The 16,761-nt window shown below is 38.1% G+C and overlaps 1 protein-coding gene across 1 annotated transcript in view; it reads left to right on the top strand.

Moving 5' to 3' along the window:
* The window catches only part of CSMD1 (CUB and Sushi multiple domains 1), a 2,044,058-nt gene that overhangs the window by 1,594,295 nt on the left and 433,002 nt on the right, over window positions 1-16,761 (top strand). The window contains exons 13-15 of the mRNA XM_030937494.1: window positions 10,294-10,476; window positions 11,677-12,003; window positions 13,720-13,914. Of these exons, the coding sequence (XP_030793354.1) occupies window positions 10,294-10,476; window positions 11,677-12,003; window positions 13,720-13,914 (705 nt within the window). The remainder of the gene's footprint in view (window positions 1-10,293; window positions 10,477-11,676; window positions 12,004-13,719; window positions 13,915-16,761) is intronic.

Raw genomic sequence — 16,761 nt, 5'->3', positions numbered from 1 at the left:
GCTTTATTGTCCTCAGTTATTGTAATAAAATGACCATCACCACAGTAAAACTTTACACAATTTTTAGTGTCTCTTTTTATAATCTACAGCACAGAGGAAAACTATAAATAGGCAGTATTTGTCTCTTTAATATATGATCAATTCTGATTATTAGATACCTGAACCAAGAGAAGCCGGAAAGAGTGATTATTCTCAATCATGGGAAGCATTTTACTTATTATTTTTAATATATTGGAGTGTAAACATGTGCCATCTTTATCTGTTTAAGGAATCTTTTCAATCCATGCCCAGAATGGTAAAAGTAATAGAATGTTCAAAATCTTAGTATTCTATAATCTATACCTAAAAGGAATCATTGCAAGCATGACAAAGGTATTGAGACACCAAAGTTTAGAATTTGACTAATTTTTAACCAGGACAGTAGTACACATTTAAAAATAACACTTATTTCTTTTTTAAAATTAAAATTTTTAATTTTAAAGTAGTTTTAGGTTTACAGAAAAGTTGCAAAGATAGTACAGAGCATTTGTGTCCACCCCACAGCCAGTTTCCCTATATTTAACATTTCCTATTCTTAGACACATTCATCACAATATGGAAACATTATTAACTGAAGGTCATACTTTATTCAGATTTCCATGGCTTTTTTTTCCTAGTGACCTTTTCCTGTCTCAGGAACCACCCAGATCCACCCTGAGTTAACTGTCCTGCCTCACCTGGTCCCTCTGGGTTGTAACTGCCTTTCCTTGGTTTGATGACTTTGGGTGTTTTGAGGAGTCCTGGTTGGTATTGTGTAGACTGTTCCTCAGGTGGTATTTACCTGATGCTTTTCTCGTAGTTAGACTGGGGTTCTAAGTTTTCAAGGAATACTATAGAGTAGTTGTATCTTTTAAGGACTTTTATCAAATGATTTTGGAGACTTAGTTTAGCATTCCTTAAGTTGAATGACTTCCCAACTATTGAAATTAAAAGTAATATCAATGATGATGTTAGTAATAGCAAAGTGATATAATTTAATATACACCAGGCTCTATTTAAGCACTTTGCATTGGATCTTTAAGGAGATGGGAACGATTATCCTCAATATGGTAAACAGGTACTTCCAACCACTCGCAGGAAATCACATAGATGATTTATGTTGCTGAGATTCCATCTAAAACAGGATCTATTTCTAGAGTCTATGTTTCTACTCACTTTGCTATCCTGCTTCCAGACTGTGGTCTACAAGTAGCAGGAGAATGAAGCAACTAATCTATGAAAAACTGTGTTGATGAAGATTATTTCTTTCTTTCTTTCAATGAATCTGGATATGCAGGTTTTTTTTTTTTTTTCTTGAGATGTTGGCTATTTGGTATTCAATAAGAACATGTGCTATTTGTTAAAAATTTGTAGGTGATGAAACTAATCTGAATTATTTCTCCACTTTTTTTCGCTATTTATTTGTTTGTCATTGCTGTTGATAAAAGGGGTCATGATTCTATAGCTATTGGCCAGACCTGAGATTTTCCAGGTTTCAGAATTTCCTAGTTAGCTGAGGGTTACTTGAATATCCTCCTCCCAACAGGCAAAACAAATACATAGAATTTTTATTAGAAATCAGTATATATGCCTATTTTAAAATAAAAACATTTGTATTTTTATTACTTGAAAACAGAAATTCTAGAATAGTAAATTTTTACTCCTATTTTGTTCACTTGGCTTTATCTGGTGATCAGGACCTTCATCCTCCATTTTCAGTTACTCATTTTGGAAACAACAGTGGAGTCAGTTTTATTTTTAAGGTTTACGATGAACCCAAACTCAAGAATAAACCAGGAGCATCTGGTTGGTGCAGAATGTAAGCCTAATAGGATCCTCTTTGAGGATGACCACTTAGGCACTCAGAAATGTGTCACTTGCTGAGGCAAAAAGCGCAGTTCCTGCTGAGCTAAGAATTAGAGAACAGCGCAGCTTGTGTCATTGAGAAGCCTTGACCTCCATGAGGTTTTTCACTGGCGTTTCAGCCTTAAACAATGGCAACAGACACAGCAGAGCATTAAATATTTGTATGCCTTGAGTATGATATAAATTAAAGTAACACTATAGCAAGATGATTTTTCAGGACTAAATTTCTACTAATTCTGGAAAGTAAAATTGCATTATACATACCTTTCATTTATTCGGAGGTGCTTTTCATTACTAGCTTGGCTCTTGCATTCATTTTCTATGTCTTTAAAAGAAATCTATAATATTCAAAAGGAAAAATTATATCCTTTAAAATGACTCCTTCCTTCTCATTTCCTACTATGGTCTGACATTTGTTTGTGGAATTCCGTGTGTCTACCTGATCACCAATTTGGAAATTCCATGGAGATGCCCTGTGATGTTGATGTAGATTTCTCTTGCTCTGGTGCAGGCAGTGGGATCACTGGAAAACCTGCTTCTCATTGTGTTGCAAGTTATGGCAGACAGACCTCTTGAGCTGAGACACGGGACCTTGTTGGATCTGAATCTTCAGCTCAAAATCAATCCTCTTATATTCCCAAATCGGGTTACTAGATCAGTGGGACCGTCAGGGAATTTGGCCAAGGAAATATGACTCCATGATTGTAGTTGACCAATATCTTGAATAAAATTGTTGTTTTCCCGGTAAGTGCTCTCTGAGGTCCAGTATCTTCGTTTTCTGGGCAGTATCACCAACAAAGTTCTGAATTCCAACAGCACTAATAAATAATTTGGACAGTGCTATAAACGAGTTTGAAAATGTATACTCTCATAGTCTCCATGAGACAAGCGAGATGAGGTGCTGAGGCAGTTCGTTTCTGTGGTTACTTATAGCCCAAACTTCCAGAGTCCAGCATTTCACACTGGGGCCACAAAAGGGAAAGAAAAACACAGCAGGCATAATTCCCACTTCATCTCAGCTTTTGACTACAGCTTTGGAGTCATCTCATTCTTGTTTTAGTCAGAGCACATTTGTATGAAAAGCAAATATGGTATTTCATGCACACAACAGAATTTCCCCTGAACACCGTAATTAAGCAGGATTACACATCATTTTAACAAGCACAGGCCACTGTAACAGCAATCCGCTACTTTCTGGGCTTATGTGACTGATCATGACGGACAAGGACAAAGTCAGGGAGGCTCCGTGTCTGTCTAAGTGCTGGGTTGTGCTGTGTCGTCTGGTTTTCAGTAACGACGGGAGCATGTGCCACGTCCACACCACATGGAAATGTTCTCACACTCTCTCCAAAAAACAGGACGGGTAGATTTCCATTTATGTGCTGCAATCTTTTTTTCCAAAGATGATGAAAATAAATCAGTTATTTTAGGAATTTCTGAGTGAAAGTCTTAGGGGAAAAATTGAGAATTAATCTAAGAGCAGGCACAATGTGGTCACTTGCACAAGAAACTGTTGCTTTTACTCACTCTCTCTTCAGCCAGAAAATGGAAGCATGTACTGATTTTGGGGCCATTTTAATCTGTTTGTTAAGACTTACCACAGGTAGTAGTTATGGTAGCCCTGGAACACACCTTAACTATTCTAGTGTGTGTTTAAAATTTTTAAGCCCTGAGTTCAGAATACAGGTGGTAGTCAAATAGCACATGAGGAAAAAGGCAGACATACAAGCTAGACAACACTGCTTTTATACGAATAAGCATGTAAGAAGTTGTGTAAATATCTTACACAGACAATAAGAGGTTTGGTCTGCTATTTTGGGAAATAAAAAGTTAACCGTCTGAAATCTAAATGTTTTCCACTATTTTTAAGAAATATTCCCTGAACAGCTACAGCAAAGTGGTTTCTGCAGAATATTAATTGCAATCCAGTGGCAACCCATATGGAATTTAAAAATCCATCTTATTTATGGAACATCATCATAGTACATCAATTTTGTGATAACTGGAAGAATCTAAATGAACTCTTCAAGGTAACAAAGACTGCAGCAACCTAGTATATTTCATATGTCAAACAGAAATTTTACTACCCCATCCAGAATAAATTTGGTAACGCAAGCACAACTGTGGGAGCAGAACGTGGTGTGATTTAAACTCTTGGTAAATCATTCTCACTAAAATTCAGGAATATTAGCTTATATAATGCAATAGTCATCTATTGAGATTTAGAGAAATTGCTGTTCATATACATGACTATGGGTGAACATAATTTTAGAATTTAATTTTATTCATTGAGTGCTTTTATGCAAAGAACTTTCGTAAGTGGTTTTGGAAGGGAAGAGAAAGAACCTGATAAAGCTGTCATTCATGGGGTTCTCATCTACTTGTGGAAGCAGGTCACAGAGAACAAAGAACACACAGCAGTGTAGACTGATTGAGTTCTGTACTAGCTGTCTTGTGTCCATGCACAGCCCTGCCTTGCCTGACCTGCCAGCAACACGAGAAACGGTGTTAGCAGGGAATGTGGCAGCAGCAGAATCTAAAGGACCAGGCAACTCCCTGGACGTGTTTCCACGTAGCTCCTGGGGCACCCATGGTTGACTACACGTAAGGAAACAAGCAAGTGTGCTAACTATGCTTCTGAAGGCACAGTTATGTCTCATTCCTTTCTGCCTTCTTCGCAGCCCTTTTTGAAATTCAAGTATACATCAAATACATTCTTATGTGCAAATTGGATGTTTAAAAATTCATCATGGTCCACACTCATTTATTTCTACCTTCATAGTTCTTTTTCTCTATTTCTCTTGTAGTACTTGGTCCTCTGTTATTTATTTTTTTAAAGGGCCAGTTTTCTAAAGTATATCTCAAGAACACTTATTTTTAAAAAGAATTGACAAGTGTGAAAAGTCACTGTAGCTAGTGGCTAATCATTGTAAGTGCCAAGAATTAAATATCATATGCAACTCAAAATCTTCTTTGGCAATTTAAAAAATCTCACTTTTTCTCATGAAAACATGGGGATATGTTTCTAAACAACATAGATGCATTTTACCAATATAGAAGTTTTATTTTCCCTTTATCACTTGTATACCTTTCCATTTTTGCATATCTCAGTCTGGAACAAAGAATAAAAAGGGACTGAGCTTCATCAGATTCTCCAGAATATATAAAATCTTCATATAAATAGAACATATAATGCACACACATGCCTATAAGTACGACATACAAGGCCAGGCACAATGGCTTACGCCTGTAATCCCAGCATATTGGGAGGCAGAGGAGGGCAGATCACTTGAGGCCGGGAGTTTGAGACCGGCCTGGCCAACATGTTGAAACTCCATCTCTGCTAAAAAATACAAAAATTAGGTAGGCGTGGTGGTGCATGCCTATAATCCCAGCTACACAGGAGGCTGAGCCAAGAGAATCTCTCAAATCCGTGAGGCAGAGGTTACAGTGAGCTGAGATCGTGCCACTGCACTCCAGCCTGGACAACAGAGCGAGGCTCCATCTCAAATAAATAAATGCAACATATAAATAAGTTCAAGAGATCTATTATACAACATGGTGACTATGGCTAATAATAACGTATTATGTTTTTGAAAATTGCTAAGACTGTAGGTGTTCTCAAGAAAAAAATCAAAAGTAAGGTAATGAGTATATTAATTAGCTTTGCTTAGCCATAATGATACATACACAGATTTCAAAATAACATGCTGTAGATGAACATTATATACAATTTATATTTGTCAATTAAAATACAATTAAGTTTGTAAATGTGAGAATAAAAATCATTAAATTGCAAGTTTAATAAGAACAATAATTTAGAAAAGCATCTGTTGTGTGTTGACTCTGAATAGGTGCTGCAGATTTCACAATCACCAATATAGACTCTCCCAGGGCTTATAGTAAAGCACAAAAAATAAATATAATGCAGAGGGGCAAGTCTTGCAGCAGAAAAGAGTGGTGCTAGAGACACGTAGGATACGGGCCATCCCTGAGCAAGACTGAATTAGAATATCAACAGCGCATGGTTAGATAAGACAACAGAGGAAAGAATGGACTGAATATTTGCAGCAGGTGTGGAGGCTGAAGAGGGAAGACACCCTCAGATACTAAAAGAAATTGTAGCATGCCTGGATTGTGAAATACCAGGAAAGAGCTAACGAAATATGTCCTAGGAGAAGACAGTGATGTTCACATCACACAGGGCTTCCTGAGTCCTGGATAGGATCTGGACTAGGAATAAAGTTGGTCACCAGAAACATTTCAATAAAAGTAGGGTCATCCTTAGGATTGGAGTTTGGGAAAATATTTTGGCTGCAGCATGGGGAGCAGTGAGAGGACCTCAACAGCGTCTATGATGGCAAGTGATGATAGGCAGTGAAGGGTGAGAACCTGAACTGAGGCGCGACATGGCATGTTTGGGGATACAGCTAGAGCAATAGAGAAAATTTCTGTGTGATGTATTTTGGGGAAGAAAGGGATGTGTGACAGTATTTGTAACTGGACTATGTAAGCTCTCCGGAATGATCCTTTGACAATATTTTCCTTAGGCCCCTTCATTATCAAATCTTATATCTAGTTCAATAATTTGGAAGAGATATTTTGAACAGCATTTTGTTTTGTTTTGTTTTTGCTTTAGGTGCATCAATCTTTGAATTGATATCAAATCATAGTGTTTTTTTTTTTTTTCTTTTCTTTTCTTTTTTTTTAATGGAGTCTCGCTCTGTCACCCAGGCTGGATGGGTATCGCGATCTTGGCTCACTGCAACCTCCACCTCCTGGGTTCAAGCAATCATCCTGCTTCAGCGTCGCGAGTAGCTGAGATTACAAGCGTGCACCACCATTCCCGGCTAATTTTTGTATTTTTAGTAGAGATAGGGTTTCATCGTGTTGGCCAGACTGGTCTCCAACTCATGATCTCAGGTGATCCTCCCACCCCAGCCTTCCAAAGTGCTGGGATTACCAGCGTGAGCTACCGCATCTGTCCATAGTGTTTGTTTCTAAGAAAATATGTCAAAATCATCTCTGACATACAGAGAAGGGGGTTTGACACACATACTGTGTCAATGTCAACAGTATCTTACTCATCTTCTACTCTACCTGAAGGTGATATGACCCTCAAATAAAATTCCAAAACCTGTATCAATTTTGTCACCATAATTTGGAGGCAGTAGTGACACTCAGTGTGTAAGAAATCAAGAATGCAAAATATTCCGAAGTAGTTCCCCCAAATGAAATATCACTGGCATAATTATGAAACATGCTTCCATTTCTTCTATAACTAAAGAACAAAAGTTAGGTGAAACACGCAAACCTGCTGAGTTTGGACTGTGCTACTTTGATAGTTACTAGTCAGCCCCTAATGCCTGATAAGGGACGTGTCCAATACAGGTTCTGTCCACGGCCAGCAGTAACCATGCGTCAGGATAAACAAATACCAGCCTCTTTGGTGAGATCAGGTAACCAAAGGACTCTCTTGACCCTCAGCATGGAAAACAGAAAGACCCTCACCCTTATTTTATTTCTGAAACCCCTGCACAGTAGAGCTCCCTGTATTAATATTACAAATAGTATCCAAAATGCCATAATTTATTGTACTCCAAGAAGAAATTGTAAACTTCAGCATCACAGAGGCAGAACGAAACATTTAAGGCTTGCTAATAATCATAGCAATAATTTTATTTCCAGTGCAACATGCCAGGTAATTTCCATGAATTTTATTCTTTAATTCTCATGGCCACCCTTTGAGGTAGAAAGTCGGAAGTTCATAATGTGGAAACTGAGGCTTGATGAGACTAAATTTATCACAGTGTCCCAGCAAACACCAAATCTGGTGCCTGGACTCCTGACTGCGGAGTTTTGTGCTATGCCAGGACCCTGGGTGCCCAGCCAGCTTCCCAAAAGAGATAATGTATGCAAACTTCACTTCTTTGATATTCTGAGACACTTAGAGGTAAAGTTTCTCCTCCTGAGAAATATAAGAAAGATGCAATATAACATCTCTGGATCAATCTCTGAGTGTTTCTATATCCCTCACAGCAGACCTTCAAACCATCTTGAAATTCAGTTCTGAGTCACTTCTACAAACATTCCCAAAACTGACAGCTTGATTAGAAAGTGGTTAGGTTATGAAAAAGACACTTGCATATACATGTTTATAGCAGCACAATTTGCAATTGCAAACATGTAGAACCAACTTAATGCTCATCAATCAATGAGTGCATAAAGAAACTGTGGTGTGTGTGTATGTGTGTGTGTGTGTGTATATGTGTGTATATATATGTATGTATTTATGTGTACATATATATGTGTGTGTGTGTATATATATATATGACCAAATCCTACTCAACCATAGTAAGGAATGAATTAATGGCATTTGCAGCAACCCAGATGGGGTTGGAGACTATTATTCTAAGTGAAGTAACTCGGGAATGCAAAACCAAACATCATATGTTCTCCCTCATAAGTGGGAGCTAAGCTATGAGGATGCAAAGGCCTAAGAATGATAAAGTAGAACTCGGTGACTCAGGGAAAGGGTGTGAAGGGGATGAGGAATAGAAGACTACAAATTGAGTTCAGCATATACTGCTTGGGTTCCCCCAAAACCTATGGAAATAAAAAAAAAAAAAGGAAAGGAAGTAGTTAGTTTACTAAAAAACAACAAAAAACACCCATAAATTGGAATTTGCTCTTGGCCCCTGCAAGATAATAATTCTCCGTGAAGAATTCTAAAAGTAAAACCAATGCATTTTGGGGATAGGTGTCCAGAGAAACCACCTTGAATTTGCTGGAACTCACTTTTCTCCAGCCTCTGCTCTTCCAACGTTGCAGAGGGATCTTTGAAACCTGTAGTCAGAGGACGCCAGGTCTCCTCCAAAGCCCTGCAATGCCTTCTTCCTGCATCACTCTGCACAAACAGGAAGCCGGACAGGCAGAGCCTCCCTTCCTCTCCAAGCCACCTCTGCCCATTTGTCCCTCACTGCCCTGCCAGGCACACTGGGATCACATGGCTTTCTCGAAGGGCTGATTACCTTCTTCCTTCAAGGCATTTTCTTCACTGCCGCCTCCTTCATCCGTCTCTCTATACCCCTCTATCTTGTCTTAAATTACCCATCATCAAATCACATTCATTTTTGGGAGTCTGAGGTGGGAGGATCACTTGAGCCCAAGAGTTGGAGGTTGCAGGAAGCTATGATCGCATCACTGCACTCTAGCCTGGACAACAGAGTGAGACCCTGTCTCAAAAAAATAATAATAATTAAAAAAAATTTTCCTCCATAAAACATAAACCCTGTATTAGTCCGTTTTTACCCTGCTGACAAAGACATACCCAAGACTGGGCAATTTATAAAAGAAAAAGGTTTAACGGACTTAGAGTTCCACAGGGCTGGAGAGGCCTCACAATCATGGTGGAAGGCAAGGAGGAGCAAGTCACGTCTTACATGATGGCAACAGGCAAAGAGAGAGCTTGTGCAGGGCAATTCCCCCATAGAAAACCATCAGATCTCCTGAGACTTATTCACTATCATGAGAACAGCACGGAAAAGACCTGCCCGCATGATCAATGACCTCCCGCTGGATCCCTCCCACAACATGTGGGATTCAAAGTGAGAATTAGGTGGGGACACAGCCAAACCATGTCCAGCCCCAGCCCCGTGTGTGCAAGGATTTTGTCTCTTTTATTCACTAAGCCCAACACCTAGAAGAGGACCTGACACATAGTGGTTCTCAAAAAAATTCTTTAAAATGAATAAATAAAGAACACATTTTAATGAAAACATTCTGTGTAGTTAACATTTGAGACAGATCAACGTTTGAAATATATTATAGGTTTGGTGTATTTGGAGGCATATTTTATTACAGTGATGTTTTAATGAAAGATTGATTCTGAATATTTTGTTTTCCTCTGTAGACCAAACTGTTTTTCATTCTGTTTCATAAATGAGTGTTAACATTCGTTTTAGGGAAAGAAGATTCAAATAGATTCTGTTTATTTAAATACTCAGTAGGGAATGAAGAATCTTTTTTGTATTGTTTATAGCAAAAAGCACATAGTTGAAAACAAAACTGGTATTTGCATTTTAGTAGTAGCAATTGCAGAGAAAAGACCAGACATATCCAGAAGGTGCACTGATTAATTGCAGCATTTGTGTTGTCAGCATATCTGTGTAGCCATGTGTATCCCTTAAAAGACAGCAAATTAAATACCTTTCTCTTCAGTTGAAATGACATTCCTTTTTTTTTTTTTTTTGGTGTTTGAAATTAAATTTAAGATCAATTGAATATCCTTTAGAAACTGTTCACAAAAATGATGTTTAGTCCAGCCATGTGTTCACTTTCTAAAGTGTAGAGATAAAAATATTCCTTGTGTATTTTTTTTTAAGGGTTCATTTGTTTTTCCATTTTCAGAAATTGAAAAGGGAGGGTGTGGGGATCCTGGAATCCCCGCCTACGGGAAGCGGACGGGCAGCAGTTTCCTCCATGGAGACACACTCACCTTTGAATGCCCGGCGGCCTTTGAGTTGGTCGGGGAGAGAGTTATCACCTGTCAGCAGAACAATCAGTGGTCTGGCAACAAGCCCAGCTGTGTATGTGAGTATTGCGCCTTGACCTGGACTCCCTCCTGTCCTGCAAGGATCTTGCAAAGGGAGAAAAGGAGAAAGACACAGACTGCCCATTTAGGGAGGGCAGCTTTCAGAATAGCTCGGGGTGCCACATTTACTGGAAACATGCAAGGACATTCTCAAACACCAACTTACCTGCTTTCTTCATTTAATAAAAACTAATTTATAATTTTATTACATCTACTCAATAAAATGTACTTGAATGTTTCCTGCCAGAAAGGTCATCACGTATATCATTGTTTCCATCAAAAGCTGATCATGTTCTGCTGTATCAGACATCAGTACAGCAAGAGAGTCTTTTGTGACTTAATAATGCTGTATAACACTTAAACACAAGCTGTTCACCAGTGTGAGCATGGGTGGTGGTACTGGTTTGGAATTCAGTTGATGAGCTGCCCACTTCCTCTTAAAAATACTGTTTTAACAAGTAGAAAAGACTTCACAGTCACTTTTAAAGGAGGGTTTATTTGTAAATAAATATAGCAATGGCTGAAAAGTGTGTATGAAATTATGTGGAATAAGAAGCAAAAATGTACTCTAGAGATAAATCCAACAGTTTCTCCTTCCAAAAAATTATTTATATAATATATATATATATGATTTTAGGTATATATTCTTAAAAGTGAATTTTTCAAAATATTTTTATATTATCCAACTACAACATGATCTGATGTTTCCAAGTTATTTATTTATTCATCTTTACCCTGTGACTAATAAAAATTTTAAATAACTGGAGAAATGCACTTACAGGAAAGTATAAAATATAAATTAAAAGTTATCACAAAAGAGCAAGCTGAATTGTTACTAAGATATAGGCATATACTTTTCCATGTATTAATATTTGCTCTTCTGAAGGCAGAAAGTTATAACTAGAAATTATAATATTTGGCACACGTTTTTAGTCAACTTGAAAGGATCATTTTTGAACCAAGCTTGTGCTTGATTATGTATAGGTTCTGGTTGTGCTCTATAAGATAATGAAATATTCGACTTACAAATTAGGAAAGGAGAAAACATTATGGTCCAGAATTACTTATATTAAAATAGTTGGATCATTGTAGCTATTTGCAGGCACGAATTGCCTTTCCAGGTTCTTAGCAATCTGTTTCACATGGCAGTCCTTTGGGTATGTGCAAAACTGTTTGAAAATATATTTGTGTCTTCACAGTTTCATGTTTCTTCAACTTTACGGCATCATCTGGGATTATTCTCTCACCAAATTATCCGGAGGAATATGGGAACAACATGAACTGTGTCTGGTTGATTATCTCGGAGCCAGGAAGTCGAATTCACCTAATCTTTAATGATTTTGATGTGGAGCCTCAATTTGACTTTCTTGCAGTCAAGGATGACGGCATTTCTGACATAACTGTCCTGGGTACTTTTTCTGGCAATGAAGTGCCTTCCCAGCTGGCCAGCAGTGGACATATAGTTCGCTTGGAATTTCAGTCTGACCATTCCACTACTGGCAGAGGGTTCAACATCACTTACACCAGTAAGTACGCCCACACAGTCAACACGTCCAAGTTCCCATTTTACTTACATGTTCCCATTTTGCTTATATGTATGTGAAGCTGCATTTCAAGGCTGATACTTCAGAAGTTTTATGATCATTATGAAAATGAGAGTAGTAAAATTATATAGTGTTATCCTGAAAACTTAAAAACAAATGCATCACTGTATTTAGATTGGTGGTGTCATCACTCCTAAACTAAGGAGCTGGATCTCCTCTCTCTTTCATCTCCTTACATCTCTTTCTCTGTGGTTTTCCATCTATCCATCCATCCATTCATCCATCCATCATTCCATCCATCCATGCACCCACCCAACCATTATTCCATTTATTCTTCCATCCATCCGTCCATCCATCCATCCATCCATCCATCCATCTGTATCCTTTCATTCATCCATCCCTCATTTCATCCATCCATGCATCTATCCATCCATCCTTTCTTCCATCCATCTTTCCATCCATCCATCCATCATCCATCCTTCCATCCATTTATCATGCCGTCTATCCATCATTCCATCCATCCTTCCACCTATCCATCCATCCCTCCATCCATTCATCATTCCATCCATCTATCATTCCATCAATCCATTGTTTATCCATCTTTCCATCCATCTATTCATCATTCATCCATCTGTCCATCCATTCATCCATTATTCCATCTATCATTCTATTTATCCTTCCATCCATCCATCTATCCATATCCTTCCATTCATCCTTCCCTTCCTTCTATCCTTTCGTTAATCCATTTGTCTATTATTTCATCCATCCATCCATCCATATCCTTCCATTTATCCATCCTTCCATCTGTCCATCCATCCATCCATGCATCCATTCATTCATCCTTCAATTCATCTTTCCATCCATCCCTCCATTCATCCATCTAGCCAGCAAGGCACTCATCCTTCCTTCTATTCTTCTTCCCATCTATACAACCATCCACCCACCCACTCAGCCACCCATGCATCTTTCCTGCAACAAAGTAGTGTAGTAAAAACAACTGAGTAATATGATGTCAGGAGCCAAGGATTAAAATACAGCACTAGTATGTAATTAGTGAAGTTTAATGACAACTAACTTCTCTTTGCTTTAGGCTCCTCATTTTAAAACCTATTTTGTATAAGAATATCTACTTAAATGCACTGTAGAGGGAATAAAGTGAGAGAATATGAATATGAATAATACTACATTATGATGTACTAACTGCCTACTTTCTTAGGCACAATACTTAGAATTGGGCAATAATTGTTTCATTTAATGTTACAGTAACTAGAGGATATAAATTTAATAGTCTCTCATTCTGTAAATAAAGATAGCTAGGCTTAGAGCATCGAGTCATCTGCCCAATGTCAGAGTCCTGACATAGCAAGAAAAAAATCAGAATTCTAACGAGAGAAATCCTGAGCCCACTTTCTACCACCCACTGTATCAGTTCTCTCTTTGTCTAGGCTCTTATGAAAAGTGCTTTTCAAACCCTAAATTGCTGTATAAATGATAGTTATATCTGTTCATCTCCCTGCTCCCTCTTTCTCACTAGACACTGATATTTATTAATGTATTATCTATCTATCTATGAATGATACAACTGAAATGTATATAATTATATACATTATACGAATGCTCTATAAGCTTGTTCTGTTTTCTTCTCTTTTAATACATGAAATTAATACTCAAGTATTTTTGTTCCTTTTTTTCTTTCAGCATTTGGTCAGAATGAGTGCCACGATCCTGGCATTCCTATAAACGGACGGCGTTTTGGTGACAGGTTTCTACTCGGGAGCTCAGTTTCTTTCCACTGTGACGATGGCTTTGTCAAGACCCAGGGATCCGAGTCCATCACCTGCATCCTGCAAGATGGGAACGTGGTCTGGAGCTCCACTGTGCCCCGCTGTGAAGGTGCAGTCCCTGCCACCACCTACTCTTCTCCTTTGAAGTCACACATCTATCTTCAGGCACACACACACAAACCAGCAAACTGCATTAGCTTGGGGGACTGTCCTAACAAAATACCACACACAGTCGCTGAGACAATAGGAACATAGTCTCCCAGTTCTGGAGGCTGGAAGTCTGAGATCCAGGTGACGTCGGCGGGAGAGTTCCTTCTGTGACTCTGAGGGAGGATCTGCCCCAGGCTGGTCCTCCAGCTCCCGGCGGTTTGTGGCAATCTCTAGCATTCTGTGGCTGGAGAAGCCTCACCCTCATCTCTGCCTCCAGACTCACAAGGAGCTCTCCCTGTTTATGTGTTTCTGTCCCTGTGTCTAAATTCTCCTTGTTAAAAGAACAGTCATTGAGGTCCCCCTATTCTAGCAACACCTTATCCTAACTAAATTCATCTGCAAGGACCGTATCTTCAAATACAGTCACCATCTGAGGCGCTGAGGTTTAGGACCTCAACGTATGAACTTTGAGGGGACGAAATTCAACCTATAACAGTGTTGCTTAGAGTTAACTATTTTGTAGTTCTCATTACAGCTGACATAAATACCAACTAATTTTCTTCTTCATATTTCTGTTCTGATTACTTATCTAATAAATATAGAGAGGAAAATATTTTAAGGAAAAAGATGTTGCCTCTGATAATTACTACTCATTTTTAAAATGCTTACTTAAAGTATATGTTCACATTCCATATCAGAATAGTCAGTGCACAATAACCTAAGAAAATATTTTTTTAAAAACTTACCTCCAGTATATATCAAAGAAGTACAAATTTAAAAAGAAAAGTGAAATACCATTTTTGCCTATCTTGTTAGCATAGATTTAAACAGGTGAATAAGATGTATTATTGAAAAGGTTATGTAGAAACTGGCATTTCCTAGTCATGCTATAGATGATATAAAATCACGGTATTGTAGTGAAAATTCTTAGTAGGACTCTTAAAATTGTTCTTGTCTTTTGAGTCATAAATTATATTCCTGGATCAATATCATAAAGAAATAGTGAAGCAACTATACAAATTTTTTCAAGAATGTTTTCTGCAAGACTGTTTATAGCAGTGAAGAGCTGGAAATGATTCAACTTTAAACAGCAGAGGATTAGTTAGATAAATCATGAAGAATAATAGGTATCAATACAAAGATCATAAGATCAAAGAGTCTCAGGTATCCTTAGCATTTGAAAGACCAAAGGATGGAGGAACATGTGCCACAAATACATACATATCTCATGATAATCATTTTGTAAAACACTAAAAAGAAGGCTACACACCAAAATGTTAATTATGGTTATGGGTGATTTTTCCCTCTTAGTTTTTTTTTTTATTTTCTCAGTTGTCTTTGTCAACATGTATTTATTGTAAGCAAGTGAATAGAAAAGGAATATATATTAAATATCACATACAGTTGAGAATTTCTCCCCTGTCTCAAATACCTTGAAATGACATTCTCAGACCCGTAATCTCTATCAAGGAGTCTAAGCAGAGCTGGGATCTAGGTGTGGAGCATTAAACTCCTCCATGACAGCCACAGTGTGATGGGGCTATGATCCTTCACCACCTCATCCTACCCTGGCCCACCTCCAAAGTTACTCACCGTTACTCAAAGTAGAAACGCTTTTTTTTTTTTTTTTTTTTTTTTGAGACAGAGTCTGGCTCTGTCGCTCAGGCTGGAGTACAGTGGTGCAATCTCAGCTCACTGTAACCTCCGCCTCCTGGATTCAAGCAATTCTTCTGCCTCAGCCATCCTGAGTAACTAGGATTACAGACACCTGCCACCACGCCTGGCTAATTTTTGTATTTTTAGTAGAGCGGAGGTTTCACCATGTTGGCCAGGCTGGTCTTGAACTCCTGACCTCAGAGGAGAAGTAGAAACTTCTAACCAAGTCCTATTTATTGTATCATCTGGTGATACTAAATGTAAAGGAGGGTGTTCTGATGTTCACCCTTTTCATACATTGTAAAAACAATTTGTGGGTGGACGAGAAGCACCACCCATGGGTGAACTATTGATACATAGAAGGGCAAGAAAACATTCTTAATAGTTGAAATTTCATTTGTATCTATTTCCATCACATATTGTAAATGTACAGTTTTTGTGTTTTATGTTGTACAAAATGTTAATAAAAGGGTAGGTTTTCATCTTTTATAAATAAGTAAATATGTACACATGTGGTGCTCAAATATACGATACTAATTACAGTGCACAGTTAGTCATGGGTGCAAATCATGTTCTAGCCAAGCATATGGCTGTGATTTGGAAGCATGAGTTTTCAGGAGAAAGAAGTTTAAAGGGAACAGTACACTCTCATCTCTGTTCTGTCCTGGCCACAAGTCAAGCTGTCCCTTATGTCCTTTACCGTAATAGGCTGATTGCAGATGTGTTACAAGCTGCAGGGTGAGTGGGGACAACAGCACAAACAGGGTGAGGTTAAAGGCAAAAGCCAACTATAGGTTGTTAACAAAGGAAACCCTTGGCAGAAAGAAAAAGTTAATAGGAAAAGATGTTAAAAGTCTACCTGCACGGGAAACCTAATGACTGAGTGTAGCTGAGCCTCAGAGAAGGTAGGGGACACTCTGATGGAACAGATGGGTACCCCAATCAGTGCCTCTGCTGAAAACAAATAGAAAACCAACTTTCAGAAGTAAATGCATCTAGTAGGGAAAAAAATAATATAGCAATGAAGTAGTGAGTAATACAGATAGCAAACTTGATTTAAGAAATGTTCCAAGAACCCCACATCCCTTACAGAATACTCCTATTTATTGTTTTTCTCAAAAAATATTTTTAAAAATCAATTATATAATTG

The sequence above is a fragment of the Rhinopithecus roxellana genome, chromosome 9, assembly GCF_007565055.1.
Source record: "Rhinopithecus roxellana isolate Shanxi Qingling chromosome 9, ASM756505v1, whole genome shotgun sequence".
In the NCBI taxonomy this organism is placed as follows: Eukaryota; Metazoa; Chordata; class Mammalia; order Primates; family Cercopithecidae; genus Rhinopithecus; species Rhinopithecus roxellana.
This window is presented reverse-complemented; position numbering and strand designations above follow the sequence as displayed.